This window comes from Bombina bombina, chromosome 4 (genome assembly GCF_027579735.1).
Source record: "Bombina bombina isolate aBomBom1 chromosome 4, aBomBom1.pri, whole genome shotgun sequence".
NCBI lineage: Eukaryota > Metazoa > Chordata > Amphibia > Anura > Bombinatoridae > Bombina > Bombina bombina.
In genome coordinates, this window is record NC_069502.1 from 1160895706 (window position 1) to 1160919832 (window position 24127).

At 38.3% G+C, this 24127-nt stretch overlaps 1 protein-coding gene across 1 annotated transcript in view; it reads right to left on the bottom strand.

Annotated features, from left to right (window-relative positions):
* Nucleotides 1–24127, bottom strand: part of PARP1 (poly(ADP-ribose) polymerase 1) — a 161093-nt gene that overhangs the window by 117766 nt on the left and 19200 nt on the right. The window contains exon 5 of the mRNA XM_053712623.1: nt 5732–5828. Within this exon, the coding sequence (XP_053568598.1) occupies nt 5732–5828 (97 nt within the window). The remainder of the gene's footprint in view (nt 1–5731; nt 5829–24127) is intronic.

The window sequence follows — 24127 nt, forward strand, 5'->3', positions numbered from 1 at the left end:
TGTAAGGCCCTTTCAGTACAAGAAGGACACAATGTAAGAGGGGGTTCCACAATGGCTTCTAAATACATAGAACAAGGACTTTCCTCAATGCCAGACATGTTGAACAAGCTAGTAATAACCACAATAGTCGTTAAAACACTTTATTTATTGATTTAGACAATTTATGAAAAAACGTGTACTGTACCTTTAAGGAATAAAAAGCGTACAATTTTTTTACAATCTGCTAGAAAACGCTATTAAACGTTAGAAATATACCTATACTATAGTGCCAAAAATTATTGCACCCTAAGAGCAAGGGGTGAAATTACCCACTACAGGATGATTAAAGCAAAAAAAACTGTTTTTGATAAGAAAACGATCCCTGCACCTCGCTACAGCTCTGCTGTGTCGCCTACCTGCCCCCAGGGAACTGCAGAACGACTCGACACCAATCCGGTTGACAAAAACTCAATTTAGGCCCAACCGGAGCTAATGCCTGCTGCCTCTTCAGAGTAAACTGCGCGTCTAAGGCGTGAAAATTAGGCCCCGCCCATTATGGACGTCGTATTTGCCGACTAAACAACGGCATGGGAAGCGGTTTAGTAATAATCCATGTGGTCCCAAGCATAAATGATAATCATGCCATATAAATGTTAGTCATGTAATGAAGAAAACCGTTAGGATCTCTAAGCCATGTGGTCCCCAAGCACAAACTCATAACAGCCATCTCTCCTCTCCCAGTGTCTCTAAAATATGCTGCAATAAAACTCTGATGCATTTAGCCCATATATCAAACATACAAGGAGCTCAGTAATACCCTTTTACTAGATTACAGGTGTACTGCTTACCCCTTTCCCAATTAGGAATTAAGTCAGCCAATTCTGATGTACAAAGTCTCCTCAGAAGTAAATGACTGAACATACCTCAATGCTGCTTGTAGCATGCAACCGTTCTCCACACTGAAGATTTCTCTTGCACTATCTTCAGGGCTTCTGTGGGAACCAACAAGGATCTTAGTGACATCTGCTAAGATCATCAATCTCAGGGAAGAAATCTTCTTCTCTATCCTCCCTGAGGAAAATAATACTCACCGGTACCATTTAAAATAAAAAACTTCTTGATTGAAGAAACTAAAACTAACACCTCTTTCACTTTACCTCTTCCTATTACTACATAGGCAAAGAGAATGACTGGGGGTGGAGGGAAGGGAGGAGCTATATATATACAGCTCTGCTGTGGTGCTCTTTGCCACTTCCTGTTAGCAGGAGGTTAATATCCCACAAGTAAGGATGAATCCGTGGACTCGTCGTATCTTGTAGAAGAAAATATCTACCGCTCATTTAAAATTGAAAGTGTTATTGTAATTGTTTATTGAAAAAGAAAGGGAGCTTCTCTGGCATAGATAGAATAAGATAGGAGTGACTTCATTCAAACAGTGTTTTAGGATTGGAAAATAGTGAATGTGCAAAGAAGTTCTAATTAATTGAAATGTACTTTAACTAGACTCCAGCTGCAACGCTAATTTATGCCTTAAGAAACAGCAAATGTACGCTGAGAAATGTGTAGCATAATGCGTTCAGAAAGCTAAATGTTTGCAATTGTTTTAAATGTTGAATTAAAAGTTTTTAAATTAACAAATCAGCTTGGAGTCTATACATAGTACTTGGGGAAATCCGTACCAAGAGTTACCTGACCGTGGTCTGACTGAGAAGACAATACACAGGGAGACGATGGTGCTAATATACTTGTGCGTATCATTTTGTTTAGTGTAAATGGCGGAGGAGCTCGATGTTTGTATCTACACCAAGAGGTGCCCTTTTTTATTTTTCATATATCTTTAGAAGTCAGATGACGTGAAGGTTGCAGAAAGGAGCTGCCTAACTTTATTGATCTTGGGACTACATGAGGACATTGACTGCAAGGTGTGCATGATATATAAACCCCTTTTTTTTTCCTACTGTATTAAATATATAAGGTGATATTGTTGATTATATATATAGTAAATTGGATCAAATGGGTGCCCTCTAGTAGTAATATCTCACTTATAAAAGAGTGTGATATTGGTATATTTGTATACATTTTTTTTTAATATGCACTTGTTAATCATATTTATTGGTCCTTTAACAGATACAACTACCAGTACGTATAAATTTGCATGCAGCTACACAGGTATTGATTTTAAAAGTCAGAGATGAAAAAATTAGGAGCTGCAACAACTAATCGGCATATTCGATTATGAAAAGAGATGTCAACGAATCTTATAATCGATTAGTTGGTTTGCAATTAGTTGGTCTGTGCACAGCACCAGAAACTTTACTCCAATGAGCTCCTGCACATGGTATTTTGTTTTATGGTTATGCCCTTAGCCTGAAGGACATTTTACTTTTCACTTTTTCAGGACAGTATAAGTTTTTAAGTTTACTACTCCTGTCTTATCTGCAACCCAGAAATAATAGGAGTCATCATTTGGATTGTTTATATTAAATCAGGTGATTTGGGACTATGCTTTGTATGATATAGTGCTGAGCTTATTATTTACACCTAGCCCTAGATTGATGGCATTTGTTATATGAATTGATGCCACTATTACCTGTTTACACAATTTTTAGCGGATCCCTTGCTATTGCCGATTATATATACTCTGTAGATAAATGTGTAAGGCTGTGTCCTGTTACCAATATATTGGGGCCAATTTATCAATTTCTGTCCGACCTGATACGCTGTAGCGTTTCATGTCCGACAGACATCGCTGAATGCCGACAGCATACGCTGTCAGCATTTAACATTGCACAAGCAGTTCACCAGAACTGCTTGTGCAATGCAGCACCATGTAGATTTGCGCCCAATCAGCTGCTAGCAGGGGTTGTCAATCAGCCCGATCCTATACGACCGCAGCCTCAGAGGCAACTGACAAGTTATTGAGCAGCGGTCTTAAGACCACTGCTTCATAACTGCTGTCTCCAGCAAGCATGAATGCACTCGCGGAAACAGGGGCATCACATCAAGTTCCATTCTTTAGCCTTTTTTTTATATTTTTAATTAAATGGAATATGCACCAAATTCAACCTTTGTAAGTGTATATCTGTTATTTTTAGAGTGGACTAGATATGTTTCCCTTAACATTACAGCTGGTTGTTTACCATTGCATATAGATATTCAAGATATTTTTATGTCAGAATGAAGTCCAGGCTTACTTTAAGAGGCCCCTTGTATTGGTGGAGAGCTAACAAAAATAAATAGCCCACCTTGGTGAAATTGGCAAAACCCTACTTATGCATCTCAGGCACCTCAACACCATCTGAGCGCCTCTCCTCTGCTGCAGGCAAAATAGCTTGCAATAAAAGTATGCCAACCTCAGCCAGGAGCATGTGGACATGTAACATTTTTGCATTTCAATGCAGAGTTTCTGAAAGAGTGAATAACAGAATGTTATAAATAGTGGTAGTCTACCTCTTACTAGTTCTCTCTCTTTTCAGTTTGTGGATTTGTTTTGCTTAACTTTAAAAGTTTGTTTTGCTGCTTAAAAAATTAGACCAACAATTCTGTTAATGTAAAGTTGTAAAGTTTACATTTATAACACTCAGTATGTGGATTTTATTTGAAATATAGGAAAAATTATTATGATTTTTTTTTTATCCAATTAGTCGAAATGAAAATTAAAAGTGAAAATAATCGTTAGTTGCAGCTAAATAAAATAGACACTCCAGGGATATACTATAATAAGGTTTATAAAAAAAAAAAAAAACATAAGAGGTGCGTACAAATCACAATACATAAAATAAAAAATTCAAATACATAAGTGACAATAAGGATTATAAAGAGTCCGAGATAAGATCCTCCATCAAATGGATCCTTCTCAAAATAATAAGCGGAATAGTTCGGCAGCACTCCCAAGGAAAAGAGAACGTATGCAAAAGTCTTAGAAGACAAGAGAGAGGTGCCTAATCGTGTGATAACATCTATCACCAGTACATATAAGAACAGACAAGTGGCAACTCACAAGTTCCAGGAGCACACACAGTGCTATAGACAACAAGCTGAGACCTCTCAGTCACTCGACAGACTCGAACCTGGCATCACTCAACTGGTCACTTGGGGAGGCATCCACGAATCACATGTCTATGAGTAAGGCTATATTCCGAAACATGTTAGACGTCTATTTGCTGTTTTAATCTTGTCACAATAAAAGTTTCTTGTTTTAAGCTACATTGAGAGTGTGCCGGTACCTAATTTTGCTCTCATTCTGGATTCCTCTTCCACTGGGCACCTCTTAAATTTGAACAAGTTTACCTGGACAGTTTGGCACAATAACAGCAAACGTGTTTGTGAGGCACAAAGAGCAAGCAGCTGGTTGTCATAGCGGAGGAGATAGTTTGGAAAAAATACACGCAGCAAAAAACACCTACACAGCTGAGAATACGGGGTCAGGATCCAGAAAATTTTTTGCTATCCCTTAGTGACTGGCAGTTACTGGACATGGAGGAGGTGAGCCTTCCCTGATCGGACCGAAACCGTTTACCTTCAGTTTAGATTCAGCTGGTTGTGGAGCATTCAGATACTGTGTCATTCCATCCCCTTGAAGGTCTGGGTGATTTCCCAGACTTCTACTGATGCCTGACTACTTGCTGAGATTGTCCGCTGTTTTTGGAAGCCGCAGCCGTGGTAACCAGTGAGATCTTTGGTGACTCGTGGAAGCCTCCCCATGTGACCAGTTGAGTGGTGCCAGATACGAGTCTGTCAAGTGACTGAGAGGTCTCGGCTTGTTGTCTATAGCACTGTGTGTGCTCCTGGAACTTGTGAGTTGCCACTTGTCTGTCCTTATATGTACTGGTGATAGATGTTATCACACGATTAGGCGTCTCTCTCTTGTCTTCTAGAACTTTTGCATACTCCAGGGATATGCAGGGCTAATAGCTCAGCAGATGTTTTTAATCTGGTTCTTAGAATTTGTAATTGAATATAAAATAAAATGTATCACGTTGGAGGATCTCTGAAACCCTCAATATTTTTATCTGCTCTTTACTCTAAGCTGAAGGTCAATATAAGGGAAAAGTATGTCTCACTATTCTGCAACTACTTTGTTCCCACCTTCCTCAATTTCTGTGGAATCATGCACTTAGATTTAGAATTGTCAATTACTGGAAAGTATAAAGCAGCTACATTGGGCTAACATGGATCATCATTATTCAGTCTGATTTTTATATTCAAAGGCAAACTATACTGGGTCACACACGCAAACATAGCACATCTGGTTAAATACAATGGTACAACATATGCCAGTAAGACCAAGAGAGAACACAGGCCACATTTATGAGTCTGTGGACAGAGTGTGTCTGGACAATGTATAACATGATGCAAAACTGCTGCTATATAGTGCTCCAGATAAGTGCACACTACCTACCTAGGTATGCTCTACAACAAAAGGACACCAAGAGAATGAAGTACATTCGATAACAAAAGTAAATAGGAAAGTTTTTTTTTTTTACATTGTATGCTCTGTCTGAATCATGAATGGAAAAAAAAAAAATGTTGGTTTCATGTTCCTTTAACAATACAGATTTTGCAAATTTAAGTCCTAGACACTTGACCTGAGGTAACCAGGACATATTCTGTCAATGGAAGATCAGTTACCGTACTGTATTTGTCTGCAGCACACACATTCATAGGACACCATACTCCCTAGTGTATTCTGCTAGCACACGTGATTCGTCCAGATCACAAGCATATCATCATCACACACTGCACCACAAACCTTCATTAACTTCTCCAGCTTGGCTTCCTTTTCTTTCTCTTTCTTCTGCTTCTTTTTGGCTACAGCAGATCCGTCTATTTCATCTGCCTTTCTCTTCCTAGGGAACAGAAAAAAAAAATTAAACAAAAAAGTGATATAAAATAAATAAATGCAATTACAACGGTTAATACCAGGTCTAAGTAAAGGGGAAAACATAAGATTTAATTGGACACTGACCTTGTTTACACTGTGTGAAAATGGTTTTCTGTTTACACTGATCAGATAGAACAATTTCATCATACCGGGTGTTGGATGAACAATGCCATCTAAATGTTTCAAGGACCATTTTAGTTGTTTTTGGTCATTTGGTTCATGACTACATGATTGTATAAGTATTTCTTGGTATCACATTAGTGAGGCAGAATTGTTTGGGTGGTCACATGATTTTATATGCACGTATTTTGTGGACAATTAAAAGGTAAAGTAATTGCTTCATGAAACTTCAGCAAACAATTGAGCTCAGTCTTCCATAGACAGATTAAAAGCTTGCTTGCTGCCATTGTTTTTTTTTTTTTTAAATCAGTGGTCAAACTTTACCCACTACTTTTATTATTTGAAGGAACCGATCTGGACTTAACTTTCAGACTCTGCTGATATGTAAATCTATCCTATTTCTTTATGACAAAATCCCACTAAACCTGCAGAATGCCACACTTCTTAGTCACTCACTGAACCTACAGCTAATCAGACAACATTATAAGGCAAGTACAAACCTCTAGCATTTTATCACTTCTTGTGCCACAATGTTCTAACCAAGTCTCAGATGAGCATTAATGATCTTTTAAGGGAATATGGCACCTCCCTATATGTACACAGAAGAAACCATAACTTACTCTCCTGGGAGATGCATTGAGACGGATGACCACTTAGGTAACTAATTGTTGAATTAATTGCATCTGCTCTTAACACCTTCATAATGTGACAAAAGAGAACAGCTGGGATCCCACAGAGATTGGGAAAAACACAAATATAAATACTGGGCACCGTTAAATTCTTGTTCAGAGAAATAAAAAAGTGCCGGGGATCTAGGAAAAGCAACATCACATGATCAAGCCAGCGTTAGAATACGCACTGAAATCGGAATCTCGCTGTAAGTAAAACTTACTGTAAATATGGAATTAAAAAAAAGAAAACACTTCAGAACACCATAATAAACAGATATAGTATGGTTCTAAACGCTTTTAATCGTTCTAAACCTACTCATTTATAGGGACGTAGAGCTAACCAACCATGCACATGTCACCAGTGTGGCACAGAAAGGGTTAAGAGACCCTTTCCACCTTAACAAATTTGTCACAGTCTAGCCACTCTAGGTAAGCCTGTGACTTAGTTCAGTGGGTACAACGCTCAAGTCTATACTAGGGAGAACCCCCCTTTATATGCCTCTACCTAAGATTATCATATAAGGAATCATAAGAAATTAAGCAACAATCTAAAAAGAAAACACAGTACTAATACACCAGTCTAGTTCAGTAACGTGGTTCAAATACTAGACAATGGCAAAACTTAATAAAGTAACATTTATTAAGAGCAAACTAGAGTCACAGTGCATTTGTATATGTATGTATATATGCTATTCATTAGCATATTAATGACAAACCCGGCTTTGGAGGAAGCCGGATTCATCATCAATCTGCTAAAGAAAGCAGGAGCAGGACCGGCGTTATGTTTACCATAACACAAAGGTAAGTATTTTAAAAAAATAAGAGTCATTGTTAAGTTTAATGAATGAGAGTGCCTCTGTTTTTAAGATTACTTTTAGTTACTGGGCACTTATTCATTAAACTTTACAATCACTTTAGAGCATGTAGACAAAAATACATATGCTACCACACACCTGAATTTTAAATATTTGATCTACTAATCAGATCTGTGGTGCTTGGTATTGTATTGGTGATTATTACGATTTAAGCCACTACAAGCTCTCTGAGCAGAACATACAGTTAACAATACTGGTGCATATTTAGATATGCTTCACATCACAGTAAAGTTCTCGAAAACTGTGTGAGCTTTAAAGGGATATGATAAACAGACTTCCTGTTTCTCTTGCATTCACTAAACACTAAGCCAGCTCATGTTACTCTAAAAGATTTATGACATCAAGCTAGATATGGCTTCCTGTAGAGACCCCAGCCCCATTATAGGGCTATGGCAGGAAGTAATGAACGCTGCATAAATTAAGTGAAAAAAATAAATAAAACAAAAAAGGTAAAATCTTTTAAAATTATGAATAATACATATTACAATGATTTCTATTAAGTATAACCTACTGCTTATAGTGTTTTCTTTATTACAATAGACTGTTTTATATCCATTTAAAGAGACAGTATACACCAATTTTCATATAACTGCATGTAATAGAAACTACTATAACGAAGAATATGCACAGATACTGATCTAAAAAATCCAGTAATAAAACCTTTTAAAAACTTACTTAGAAGTTCCCAGTTTAGCACTGTTGATGAGATAGTCTGGGATGCCCACTGAAAAGGGCTTGGTAAACAAAAAGAGTAGACCCTTCCCTGCATATGAAGAGACAGATAACAAACAGGAGCCTGTAAACGCGAGTATACAGCTGACCCTGTGGGGCTTGGTTAGGAGTCTGAAAACCAGCACAATGTTCTTAAAAATAAGCAAAACTATACATTTTTATAAAAACTACCAGATGGGCTATATAAATAGATCATCTACACAACATGTATGCAAAGAAAAAACATAATTTATGCTTACCTGATAAATTCCTTTCTTCTGGAGTGTGATCAGTCCACGGGTCATCATTACTTGTGGGATATTATCTGCTCCCCTACAGGAAGTGCAAGAGGTTTCACCCAGCCAGAGTTGCCATATAGCTCCTCCCCTCTACGTCACCTCCAGTCATTCGACCCAAGGACCAACGAGAAAGGAGAAGCCAAGGGTGTAGTGGTTGACTGGGAGTATAATTTAAAAAAATATTTACCTGCCTTAAAAAACAGGGCGTGCCGTGGACTGATCACACTACAGAAGAAAGGAATTATCAGGTAGAGCATAAATTATGTTTTCTTCTGTTAAGTGTGATCAGTCCCACGTGGTCATCAATACTTGTGGGATACCAATACCAAAGCAAAAAGTACAACGGATGACGGGAGGGATAGGCAGGCTCTTTATACAGAAGAACCACTGCCTGAAGAACCTTTCTCCCAAAAATAGCCTCCGAGGAAGCAAAAGGTGTCAAATTTTGTAAAATTTGGAAAAAGTATGAAAGCGAAGACCAAGTTCACCTTTGCAAATCTGTTCAACAGAGCCTCATTCTTAAAGGCCCAAGTGGAAGCCACAGCTCTAGTGGAATGAGCTGTAATTCTTTCAGGAGGCTGCTGTCCAGCAGTCTCATAAGCTAAACGAATTATGCTACGAAGCCAAAAAGAGAGAGAGGTAGCAGAAGCTTTTTGACCTCTCCTCTGACCAGAGTAAACGACAAACAGGGAAGACGTTTGTCGAAAATCTTTAGTTGCCTGTAAATAAAATTTAAGGGCACGAACTACATCCAGATTGTGCAAAAGACGTTCCTTCCTTGAAGAAGGATTTGGGCACAAGGATGGAACAACAATCTCCTGAATGATATTCCTGTTAGTGACTACCTTAGGTAAGAACCCAGGTTTAGTACGCAGAACTACCTTATCCGAGTGAAAAATCAAATAAGGAGAATCACAATGTAAGGCTGATAACTCAGAGACTCTTCGAGCCGAGGAAATAGCCATTAAAAATAGAACTTTCCAAGATAACAACTTTATAACAATGGAATGAAGGGGTTCAAACGGAACACCCTGTAAAATGTTAAGAACAAGGTTTAAACTCCATGGTGAGCCACAGCTTTAAACACAGGTTTAATCCTGGCCAAAGCCTGACAAAAAGCCTGAACGTCTGGAACTTCTGACAGACGCTTGTGTAACAGAATGGACAGAGCTGAGATCTGTCCCTTTAAGGAACTAGCGGATAACCCCTTTTTCTAAACCATTCTTGTAGAAAAGACAATATTCCTAGGAATCCTAACCTTACTCCAAGAGTAACCTTTGGATTCGCACCAATATAGGTATTTACGCCATATTTTATGGTAAATCTTTCTGGTAACAGGCTTCCTAGCCTGTATTAAGGTATCAATAACTGACTCAGAAAAACCACGCTTTGATAAGATCAAGCGTTCAATTTCCAAGCAGTCAGCTTCAGAGAAGTTAGATTTTGATGTTTGAAAGGACCCTGAATCAGAAGGTCCTGTTTCAGAGGTAACGACCAAGGTGGACAGAATGACATGTCCACCAGATCTGTATACCAAGTCCTGCGTGGCCATGCAGGCGCTATTAGAATCACTGATGCTTTCTCCTGTTTGATTCTGGCAATCAATCGAGGAAGCATCGGGAAAGGTGGAAACACATAAGCCATCCTGAAGGTCCATGGTGCTGTCAAGGCATCTATCAGGACCGCTCACCGGATCCCTGGATCTGGACCCGTAGCGCGGAAGGTTGGCGTTCTGTCGAGACGCCATGAGTTCTATCTCTGGTTTGCCCCAACGTCGAAGTATTTGGGCAAAGACCTCTGGATGAAGTTCCCACTCCCCCGGATGAAAAGTCTGACGACTTAAGAAATCCGCCTCCCAGTTCTCCACTCCCGGGATGTGGATTGCAGACAGGTGGCAAGAGTGAGACTCTGCCCAGCGAATTATCTTCGATACTTCCATCATTGCTAGGGAGCTTCTTGTCCCTCCCTGATGGTTGATATAAGCTACAGTCGTGATGTTGTCCGACTGGAACCTGATGAACCCCCGAGTTGTTAACTGGGGTCAAGCCAGAAGAGCATTGAGGACTGCTCTCAATTCCAGAATGTTTATTGGAAGAAGACTCTCCTCCTGATTCCATAGTCCCTGAGCCTTCAGAGAATTCCAGACAGCGCCCCAACCTAGTAGGCTGGCGTCTGTTGTTACAATTGACCAGTCTGGCCTGCTGAATGGCATTCCCCTGGCCAGATGTGGCCGATAAAGCCACCATAGAAGAGAATTTCTGGTCTCTTGATTCAGATTTAGAGTGGGGGAACAAATCTGAGTAATCCCCCATTCCACTGACTTAGCATGCACAGTTGCAGTGGTCTGAGATGTAGGCGTGCAAAAGGAACTATGTCCATTGCTGCTCACCATTAGTCCGATTACCTCATGCATTGAGCTACTGACGGGTGTTGAATAGAATGAAGGACACGGCATGCACTTTGAAGTTTTGTTAACCTGTCCTCTGTCAGGTAAATCTTCATTTCTACAGAATCTATCAGAGTCCCCAGGAAGGGAACTCTTGTGAGTGGAAAGAGAGAACTTTTCTCTTCGTTCACTTTCCATCCATGCGACCTTAGAAATGCCAGTACTATCTCTGTATGAGATTTGGCAGTTTGAAGGCTTGAAGCTTGTATCAGTATGTCGTCTAAGTACGGAGCTACTGAAATTCCTCGCGGTCTTAGTACCGCCAGAAGAGTGCCCAGAACCTTTGTGAAGATTCTTGGAGCCGTAGCCAGTCCGAATGGAAGAGCTACAAACTGGTAATGCCTGTCTAAAAAGGCAAACCTTAGATACCGGTAATGGCTTTTGTGAATCGGTATGTGAAGGTAAGCATCCTTTAAATCCACTGTGGTCATGTACTGACCCTCTTGGATCATGGGCAAAATTGTTCGAATAGTTTCCATCTTGAACGATGGAACTCTTAGAATTTGTTTTAGGATCTTTAAATCAAGATTGCCTGAAGGTTCCTCTTTTTTGGGAACTACAAACAGATTTGAGTTAAAACCCTTGTCCTTGTTCCAACCGCGGAACTGGATGGATCACTCCCATTAATAAAAGATCTTGTACGCAGCGTAGAAACGCTTCCTTCTTTGTTAGGTTTGTTGACAACCTTGACAGATGAAATCTCCCTCTTGGGGGGAGAGGATTTGAAGTCCAGAAGGTATCCCTGAGATATGATCTCTAACGCCCAGGATCCTGAACATCTCTTGCCCAAGCCTGGGCGAAGAGGGAAAGTCTGCCCCCCACTAGATCCGGTCCCGGATCGGGGGCCCTCAATTCATGCTGTCTTAGGGGGCAGCAGGCAGGTTTTCTGGCCTGTTTGCCCCTGTTCCAGGACTGGTTAGGTTTCCAGCCTTGTCTGTAGCGAACAACAGCTCCTTCCTGTTTTGGTGCAGAGGAAGTTGATGCTGCTCCTGCTTTGAAATTACGAAAGGAACGAAAATTGGACTGTCTAGCCTTGGCTTTGGCCTTGTCCTGAGGCAGGGCATGACCTTTACCTCCTGTCATGTCAGCAATAATCTCTTTCAAGCCGGGCCCGAATAAGGTCTGCCCTTTGAAAGGAATATTAAGCAATTTAGATTTAGACGTAACATCAGCTGACCAGGATTTCAGCCACAGAGCTCTGCGTGCCTGAATGGCGAATCCTGAATTTTTAGCCGCAAGTTTAGTTAAATGTATTACGGCATCTGAAATAAATGAATTAGCTAACTTAAGGAATTTAAGTTTGTGTGTGATGTCATCTAGTGTGGATGATTGAAGTGTCCTCTTCCAGAGACTCAAACCAAAATGCTGCTGCAGCCGTGACAGGCGCAATACATGCAAGAGGTTGCAATATAAACCCTTGTTGAACAAACATTTTCTTAAGGTAACCCTCTAATTTTTTATCCATTGGATCTGAAAAAGCACAGCTATCCTCCACTGGGATAGTGGTACGCTTGCTAAAGTAGAAACTGCTCCCTCCACCTTAGGGACCATTTGCCATAAGTCCCGGTGTGCGGCGTCTATTGGAAACATCTTTCTGAATATAGAGGGGGGTGAGAAAGGCACACCGGGTCTATCCCACTCCTTAGTAACAATGTCAGTACGTCTCTTAGGTATAGGAAAAAACGTCAGTACTCCGTCGTACCGCAAAATATTTATCCAACCTACACATTTTCTCTGGGATTGCAACTGTGTTACAATCATTCAGAGCCGCTAATACCTCCCCTAGTAACACACGGAGGTTCTCAAGCTTAAATTTAAAATTTGAAATGTCTGAGTCCCAGTTTATTTGGATCAGAACCGTCACCCACAGAATGAAGCTCTCCGTCTTCACGTTCTGCAAACTGTGACGCAGTATCAGACATGGCCCTTGCATTATCCGCTGCACATCTGTTCTCACCCCAGAGTGATCACGTTTACCTCTTAGTTCTGGTAGTTTAGCCCAAACTTCAGTCATAACAGTAGCCATATCTTGTAATGTGATTTGTAATGGCCGCCCAGATGTACTCGGCGCTACAATATCACGCACCTCCTGAGCGGGAGAATGCAGGTACTGACACGTGAGGCGAGTTAGTCGGCATAACTCTCCCCCTCGTTGTTTGGTGAAATATGTTCAATTTGTACAGATTGACTGTTTTTTAAAGTAGCATCAATACATTTAGTACATAAATTTCTATTGGGCTCCACTTTGGCATTAACACATATAGCACAGAGATATTCCTCTGAATCAGACATGTTTAACACACTAGCAAATAAACAGCAACTTGAAAATACTTTTCAAAGTAATTTACAAATAATATGAAAACGAACTGTGCCTTTAAGAAGCACAGAAAAAAATTATAACAGTTAAAATAATTAAGTTATAGCATCAATCTTTGTCAGAATATACAGTTTTAGCAAAGGATTGTTCCCCTCAGCAATTAAACAACACAACTTTAGCAAAGGTTTAATCCCATTAGCAAAGATAACAATTTCTGAAAGCAGGAAACAAATTACAGAATAAACGTTTTTATCTCAGTCAACTATAATTCTCACAGCTCTGCTGAGAGAAATTACCTCCCTCAAAATAAGTTTGAAGACCCCTGAGCTCTGTAGAGATGAACCGGATCATGCAGGGAATACAATTAGTTGCTGACTGAAATATTTGATGCATAGTAAAAGCGCCCCTCCCCCACACACACAGCAGTGAGGGAGAACAGAAACTGACAGAAAAAACAGATTTAAGCAACTGCCAAGTGGAAAATAGTGCCCAAACATTTATTCACTCAGTACCTCAGTAAATGAAAACGATTTTACATTCCAGCAAAAACATTAAACATAATCTCTAGTTATTAAACAGCTTTATGTCTTTCTTACAGTGTAATTCTAGTGAATTACCATTCTCCCAGAATACTGAAGTGTAAAGTATACATACATGACATTATATCGGTATGGCAGGATTTTCTCATCAATTCCATTGTCAGAAAATAAAAACTGCTACATACCTCTATGCAGATTCATCTGCCCGCTGTCCCCCTGATCTGAAGTTTACCTCACTCCTCAGATGGCCGAGAACAGCAATATGATCTTAACTACTCCGGCTAAAATCATAGCAAAACTCTGGTAGATTCTTCCTCAAACTCTGCCAGAGAGGTAATAACACACTCCGGTGTTATTTTAAAATAACAAACTTTTGATTGAAGATATAAAACTAAGTATAATCACCATAGTCCTCTCACACGACCTATCTAGTTGCTGGGTGCAAGAGAATGACTGGAGGTGACGTAGAGGGGAGGAGCTATATGGCAACTCTGCTGGGTGAAACCTCTTGCACTTCCTGTAGGGGAGCAGATAATATCCCACAAGTAATGATGACCCGTGGACTGATCACACTTAACAGAAGAAATCTAGTGTACATGTCCCTTTAACTAGAAGCATTTTTACTAATACAAGTGTAGCACGAAAATGCTTATATTTGGGAATACAATGTTAAGCCGCTTTATTAAAGGTTTATAAAAATCTCAAATGGATGCGATATGACAATTTACTTCATTCGCTACAAATCCTTAAAAGCTCATGAATAAAAGTTAATACATGAGTAAAGATTCTCAAGTTGCAATAAATGTTATGATGGGAAGTTCTCTCTCTTGGGGTAGAGTATACTAGCTGTATTAGGTTAAAAGAAAACCTGTGCTAACCCTAAAGCAAATCTGCACATTTTTGCAGATTAGCTTTCAACATAGAATACCAAAAGAACAAAGCAAATTGGAAAGTTGTTTAAAATTGCATGTCCTATCTGAATCATGAAAGTTTAATTTTGACTAGAATGTCCCTTTAAATAAAGTTATGTTAAATTATGCAAGTAATTTGTGTTTTGGATAGCAGAAAAAGTTATATTACAACTTATTACACTTCTAACACCTGGTTACTTCATAATGCCACCCAGCAGGCAACATTTTTTGTGGAGTACACTGTACAGTATACAACTAGAAAACTAATTGTAAACAAGTATACAACTCTGCAAAACTGATATAGGTTACAAAGGATATTTATTCCATACCATTCATACTATTAATCTTTATTGAAATAACTAGGAATAATCATTCATACATAACCTTAGGCTAAGTTAAAAACACTTAAACCAGGAGGCAAAAGTAGTATGTCTGTTAAAGTAATATAATAATATAGTCAGCCAGCAAAGTAATTTTTGAGGTAAACTAAGCCCTTACAATCAGAGGGCTGATTTAAGATTACTAATATATTTTTTATAGCTGTTGAGCTGAAGCTAACATAAGCAATGGATAACAGACACTAATTTTACATAACCCTGGTAAGCAGATTAAAAGGAACAAGGAGAGACAAAGCTACTCCTAGGGACCCCTGACGCGCGTTTCACAAAAAACGATTCCTCACATCAAGTAAACAGGCTTCATTCTAATATTATTGTTGAAAATGCATGTTTTAACATCTTCACAGCATCCAAGCTATTGCACAGAGGGGGTGGCTGAACCCTTTTTTCAGTGTTTTCATAAGCAGGTGATACAGTCAATAGGAAGAGCACCACCTGCTCTAAGAAAACCTACAACAGCAAGTTCCACTGTTGCAGACTCATCCTATGTCTCTTAATTTGTTTGCTGCCAAGGGAGTGCTCTTTTTCAACGCTGCGCTGTAATATAAAATACAGCTTGATAGCACTGGAAAGTTTAAATGAGGACATAGTTTAGCCAACATTTGTTTAGCTAGACCGCGAAGATTGAATTTCGTCACTTTAGAGGTGTCAAAACATTAGGGAGGCAGTGGTCCGATGACCGCTGCTTGTTAAATACGGCTTGCAGGTTTTCTTGTGGGTCGAAAGGCTTGTGAAGATTTTGATACATCGACCCCTAAATAGTGGAGTTTCCACTCCCCTAAGAGAGGCTGCAATGCATTCCATGAAACATAGAACCAGGACATTCCTTTACGCTGCACAATGATTATTGGTTGACATGTGCAAAGCTGGTCAATATATCTCCCTAATTTACTACACTTTAATGTCCCTTTAAATGTACGTTTCTTTATATATTTACCAGTTCTGGTTGCAATATTTATATATAAAGATTAAAAAATGCTGTCTGCTCACAAACTGTTATACAAATGTCATATTAAGATAAGGAATGACATTGATTGTGCATCCTTTAAAATCAGGTATTGGCAGCCCATTGAGAAGACCACACCTTAAAGCATCATGAACAACACTAGCTCACCCTCCGCTACCAACACCAGTGGTGACATTTACTTATCCCTGAACATCTCCTATACCGCCGCAGAAATAGTAATTGCTGCAGCTGCTACTCTGGGGAACAGCTTGGTGTGTGCGGCAGTCTTCCATGAGCGAAAGCTCTGGACAGTTACCAATTACTACTTGGTCTCTCTGGCAATTGCAGATATATGTGTTGGTGCATTTGCTATCCCTGGTGCCATCATGACAAACCTGGGCATCCCATATGAGAACCTGAATCTCTGCTTGTTGATGCTTTCCATCTTAATCATGCTAACCCTGTGCTCCACGTTTAGCCTTGTGGCAGTCGCCGTGGACCGTTACATTGCTATTTTAAACCCCCTTCGTTATAACAGTATTATGACACCTAGAAATACTCTGATTATCATCATTATGACATGGGTCACTGCATTTGTTATTGGGCTGGTGCCTATGATGGGCTGGCACAGACCCCCTTCCTCAACAGGCCAGTGTCTCTTTACATATGTGGTAGACATGACATACATGGTGTACTTAATCTTCTTTGGATTCTTCCTCTTGCCTCTCCTAGTCATGTTTATCATCTATACAAAAATTTTCTCAGCGGTTAAAATGCACATACATTTTCTAGCCATAAGACACCAGCATGATGACTTGGGTCAGCTGGAAGTGGGCATCAAAAAGGAGGTGAGAACTGCCACCTCTTTATTTGCAGTCATCTTCCTCTTTGTTCTCTGCTGGGTACCCCTTCATATTATGAACTGTGTGATGCTCTTCTGTTCTTACTGCCATATACCTCTTGCACTTCAGCAGACAGCGATCATACTTACCCACGCCAACTCTGCCATAAACCCAATCCTATATGTTTACAAGATGAAATCGTTTAGAAAAACTTTCAAAACTATCTTCTCATGCAGACGTAACACAGTGGTCCCTGCAGAGCAGCGCAACCAACTATCAAACATTCACTCATGTTAACCAACTTATAGGGGCATTGATCGTATGGTTTTAGAGGATGACAATAATTGTAGCTGCTCTTGTAGCATATAACAGAAGTCTTGTGGCTGCTGCGTACTTGCAGGTGTGTGTATATATAGACATTCATATATAAATGTCAGAAACACACAAACATTCATATATATTTATTAACATTCGATTTCAAGATCTATGTTACAAAATTATCTGATCCCGAGCAAGCTTATAAGTAACCCTAGAAAGACTGGAGACTTGCGGTGATGCAATGCTGCCCTAATAACATCCCATCTGGATTTCAAAATACCTGATCAAACTTGTATTTTGTATTTAATGTTTTTACTAAAGTGGGATTATACATCCACTGTGCTTCTTTAAGCAGATCTAATGATATATTCTTAATAGAGCAAACTAAAATAATCTAGTTTTGTGTCTCAGTACTGAATATATTTTTTACAACAACAAAAAAACCACAACCAGCTTTCTGGAATACCTTAAAATGCATAAAAGCAAAAACAAATCATAGTTTTCTGCACTTCAAAATATATTCATTTAACACTTTTTGCCGGTAACCAAAAATGCTAGAAAAGGCATAATTTGTAATTTCTTTAAGGCACTTAATCCTATGCAAAGGGGTATAAAAAGTTGTTAAAAAACGGACCTTAGCTTTTATTCAGATGAAATAAATGAATGCAGAAAGTTTATTCACAAACTGCTGCCACTGTGATGTCATTTTGTAGAGTTTCAAATGGGGAGGGCAACACCACCAATGACTACAAGTGTCTAATAGGGACATGAAACCCAAATGTTCATGTCATGATTCACAGCGAATACAATTTTCCAAATTACTTGGTTATCCTTTGTTAAAAGGCTCAATATATACAACAAGCAGCGCAACTAAATGGTAAACAAGGGAAAGAATAGCCTGAAATAAACAGTTAATTTAAGCAATATGTGGCACTGTTTGCCTGATGTTAACCAATATTACAATAAATTTAAAAATACTAAAATACTTAATTAAAAATAATATTACAATCTAATAAATACTGAAATCCCAAAGTCCCATAACCTGCAGTCCTGTAACTGGATTCACAACATATATGTAAATGAAATATCACCGTAATGTCATGGGTTAATTTCAGATGTCCCAGTCAATCACTTTCAGGATGAGATATTATGATAAACTGAGATCAATACTCTGTCCACTTAAATAGTGAGCACTTTGCTGGTGTTTTCCCGAATCGGTGAGGCGTGATTGACATTATGGGCACATTTTAATCTTGCACCTTGTAAGTGTGAATTTTTGTAGTCAGAGCTCTGACTGCAAATAAAGCCGATACAGTGAATCGCGGTTGCGCTTGTTTTTCTCTATTCCAGCTGTTAAAAGGCAGGTTGCTAGGCTCAGGAGAGTGCATGAGTCTACAACACTATACGGCAGCTATTTTGCATGAATGCTTTTTACCAGACCCTGCTGCTATTCAGTGCTCAAAAGCATTCTTGCAAAACTGCTGTTATATACTTCTCCAGACATGTGCCTGCTACCTACCCAAGTATTCCCTGCAACAAAGAACACCATGATAAAGTGCATTTCATAATAGAAGTACATTTTAAACTTTTTTTTTTTTTTAATTATTTGCTGTGAATCAAGTAAGCAATTTTAACGCAATGCTTGGGGCTATAGGCTTGCACTATAGGTAGAAATGCTTTATCCAAACTGCTTGGGACCAGAAGAGGTTTGGATTAGTTTGGATTTTGGAATAGTTGCATCAGTAAATGGGACAGTATGGAAAGGGGATGGAACCAAGTGTAAACAATATCTTATGTTATTTAGGCAATATTTACGTGTCATAATACAGCTTATACATGTATCCTAAAGCTAGTTTGATATTTTTAATAGATTGTGTATACACAGTATCATCAGAAATATAGTACAGTACTGTAGTCAGAAAGGGAATTGTTGTATTAGATTAATAGACTATTTGCATTTTAGAACACAAAAATCAATCAAAAGACACAGGCAGAGAAGATAAGTTACAGACAGGGGAGGCCTTTTTAATATATATATATATAAATAAAGGTAACAAAAGGCAGAGTGCAGCAGACGAAATAGATAAAAGTCCAAACTTTATTACAAATGGGTTAAAAGTCCACAACATCCATGGGAACAGTGAGTGAGACACAGTCACTTGTGCAAAACGGCTGACATGTTTCGACCCTCAGGTCGTAATCATAGCTGTTTAAGGAAACACCTGACAACCTATTTAAGGGAGTAGGTTACATCTCATTGGTTAAAAGATAATGAATTAAAAATTCAACAAGGTGTGTCAATAGGTAATTTCATTGCCTGCTCATACAATTTTAAACTCCTGCTTCCACAATTTAAAGAGCCCTATACAAAAAATGCTTTATATTAAAGTGTAGATAAGTCACTGGATAAACCAGTTAGGGAAAATACATAGGTAAATAAATTGACATTGTGTTAAATATTCATAGTATGCATTATATATCATATACAATACTAGATTTGTTAAATGTAGAGATACTAGAGTTTTGAGAATGGGACATAAGTGAACTGAATCACTAAATGACTATTGGAAATAGTGAGCTGAATATCAATGCATGATGATAAACATCTTGTTTAAGAAAAATGTTTAAAGTAAACCATGAAGCAAGTAAAGCAAATAAAGTGTGAAAATATATTGGTTTACATGACAAAAATCTTTGTATACTATTCATGATTCATATATTTAGCTCACTATGGTATACATATACACACACACACAGATATATATTTAGCTCACTATGGTATACATATACACACACACACAGATATATATTTAGCTCACTATGGTATACATATACACACACACACAGATATATATTTAGCTCACTATGGTATACATATACACACACACACAGATATATATTTAGCTCACTATGGTATACATATACACACACACACAGATATATATTTAGCTCACTATGGTATACATATACACACACACACAGATATATATTTAGCTCACTATGGTATACATATACACACACAGATATATATTTAGCTCACTATGGTATACATATACACACACACACAGATATATATTTAGCTCACTATGGTATACATATACACACACACACAGATATATATTTAGCTCACTATGGTATACATATGAGAATAACAAAAAATATATATATATATATACATATACACACACACACAGATATATATTTAGCTCACTATGGTATACATATACACACACACACAGATATATATTTAGCTCACTATGGTATACATATACACACACACACAGATATATATTTAGCTCACTATGGTATACATATGAGAATAACAAAAAAAATATATATATATATATATATATATATATATATACATATACACACACACACAGATATATATTTAGCTCACTATGGTATACATATACACACACACACAGATATATATTTAGCTCACTATGGTATACATATGAGAATAACAAAAAATATATATATATATATACATATACACACACAGACAGATATATATTTAGCTCACTATGGTATACATATACACACACACACAGATATATATTTAGCTCACTATGGTATACATATACACACACACACAGATATATATTTAGCTCACTATGGTATACATATACACACACACACAGATATATATTTAGCTCACTATGGTATACATATACACACAGATATATATTTAGCTCACTATGGTATACATATGAGAATGACAAGAATATATATATATATACATATACACACACACACAGATATATATTTAGCTCACTATGGTATACATATACACACACACACAGATATATATTTAGCTCACTATGGTATACATATACACACACACACAGATATATATTTAGCTCACTATGGTATACATATGAGAATAACAAAAAATATATATATATATATATATACATATACACACACACACAGATATATATTTAGCTCACTATGGTATACATATACACACACACACAGATATATATTTAGCTCACTATGGTATACATATGAGAATAACAAAAAATATATATATATATACATATACACACACACACAGATATATATTTAGCTCACTATGGTATACATATACACACACACACAGATATATATTTAGCTCACTATGGTATACATATACACACACACACAGATATATATTTAGCTCACTATGGTATACATATACACACACACACAGATATATATTTAGCTCACTATGGTATACATATACACACACACACAGATATATATTTAGCTCACTATGGTATACATATACACACACACACAGATATATATTTAGCTCACTATGGTATACATATACACACACACACAGATATATATTTAGCTCACTATGGTATACATATGAGAATGACAAGAATATATATATATATACATATACACACACACACAGATATATATTTAGCTCACTATGGTATACATATGAAAATAACAAAAAATAGAAATGGAGATAGCAATAGCAAATGTGGTTCTTGCACAAAAGCAAATTGAAAATGAATGTAAATACAAATGTAAATGTAAATACGCTGCAGAAGAGGGAGATAACCATCGGACAAAAGCCCCAAAAATGACAACTATTTCCAGAAATTGATTAAGTCATATTCAGAGTTAAGGCCATTTGGCACCCTAGTTTGGAGCTTGAAAATCCAGTACATCTCCCTCTTCTGTAGCAACTTCTCTCGGTCGCCATCTCTAGGTGGACAGAGAACCCTCTCTATAGCTTGCCATCTCAAAGTATTGATGTTATTGTCATGGCAGCGGGCAAAATGTCTAACGAGTGGGGTGCTAGCCTCACCTGCCTGTATTGTAGACAGGTGGTTTCTGATGCGAACTTTTACCTCGTTAGTAGTGAGGCCTACATATTGTAGGTGGCACGATGTACAGGTGAGCAAGTATATCACATATGAGGTAGTACATTTCAAACAACTGGTGATTGGGAAAGTTTCCCCTGTAACCTCTGATCTAAATATGTTAGAAGCGGTGATATACTCACAAACCCGACATTTTTGTCTGCACTTGTAAAGGCCCTTTTGTGTAAGCCATGAACTAGTTGGTTTGTCAAGTTCTGGTAATGATGATGGTGATAGAGTATTTGCTAGAGTACGTGTTCTCCGATAGGAACAACGTAGTCCGTTTTTCACACATTTTTCCAGTTTGTCATCAGCGGACAAGAAGTTAAAATGTTTTTTAACGATACTGCATATCTCTTGATATTGTGCACTAAACTCTGTAACAAATGTAATGCCCTGAGAGTCAGTATTGAGTTTTCTGGATGTCATAGACTGTTCTTTAATTAGTTCATGTCTATCAATACTCTGAACTTGTCTCTTTGCTTTATGTATGATTTTGTCAGGGTAGCCTCTTTGCTTGAGCCTTCTAGTAAGGTCTTCAGATTGTTTGCAGAACATATCTTCCTGACTACAGTTTCTCTTTACTCTGACAAATTGTCCTTTGGCAACAGCAAAAGGGACATGGGTTGGGTGGCAGCTTTTGGCGTGTAGCAACGCATTCCCAGCAATGGGTTTCCTATAGATGTTACTGATGATTTTTCCTTCTTTAGTGCCAGTTAGAGTAATGTCCAAAAAATTAATTGAATTATTATGTAATTCAGAAGTAAATCGAATACCATAGGTATTGTCATTAAGATTGGACATAAAGTTAGAAAAATCTGCATCATCACCCAACCAGATGACCAGTAGGTCATCTATGTATCGCCCATAGTAATGGATGAAATGTCTAAAGGGATTACCATCTCCATAGATGTGGGACAGCTCCCACCAATCCATGAACAGGTTGGCATAGGAGGGGGCGAATTTCGCCCCCATGGCTGTCCCACATCTCTGGAGATAGAATCGATCCTCGAATTTAAAATAGTTATGGGTCAGTAGATATTTAAGTAGCCGTAAGATGTACATCTGAAAGTCATGGGTAAGATTGGAATGATGTTTCAGAAAGTATGCTATCCCTTCCAAACCCTCTTTATGTGGGATGGACGAGTATAGGGCAACAACATCAATTGATGCCCATCTGAATACATCATATTTCCAATATATGCCTTCCAATATCTCAATTGCATGTTTGGTGTCCCGAAGGTAACCAAACAAAGAGACTACCAGTGGTTGCAGAAGGCTGTCTATCCATTGTGAAATGTGTTCAGTTAGAGAACCTATTCCGCTCACTATCGGACGTCCCTTGATATCTGTAAGGGATTTGTGCACTTTAGGCAAGTGATGGAAGATGGGCACTATAGGGTGTTTAACACACAAATACTCAAATGTTTTAATGTCAAAGTGTCCATCTTCTAATCCATCGTCCAGCAAGCTAAATAGCTCTTTCTGGAAGGCTCTGGTTGGATCGGACGCAAGGGGGGCATAGTTCTCCGTGTCATTGAGCTGGCGAAGGGCCTCCTTAACATAATCAGTCCGATTAAGGACGACTATGGAGCCACCCTTATCCGCCGAGCGGAAAACTATGTCCTCCCTGCATCTCAACTCCTCCAGAGCCACTTTTTCTTGCCTGGTAAGATTTTGTTTGGTACGTGAGCCACTGGATATGAGTTCCAAAAGATCACGCTCCACTCTCTTGAAAAAGGTTTCAAGAACCTGGCCCCTATGCTGTATGGGATAAAAGGTAGAGGGGTTTCTGAAACCACCATGGGAGTTTAGTCTGTCTGATTCAGAATCTTCTGAACCTTCCCTTAAGAGATGTTCAAGAGTTAAAGTATCACATGCTTCCTTAAAGGAAGCTTTGTGAATGGAGGTTTTTGGATTAATGCTCATGTTTCTAATAGAAAATTCAGCATTATCAGGGGCATTTTCCGGGGTGTCATTGTAAAATTTATTTAGAGTGATATTTC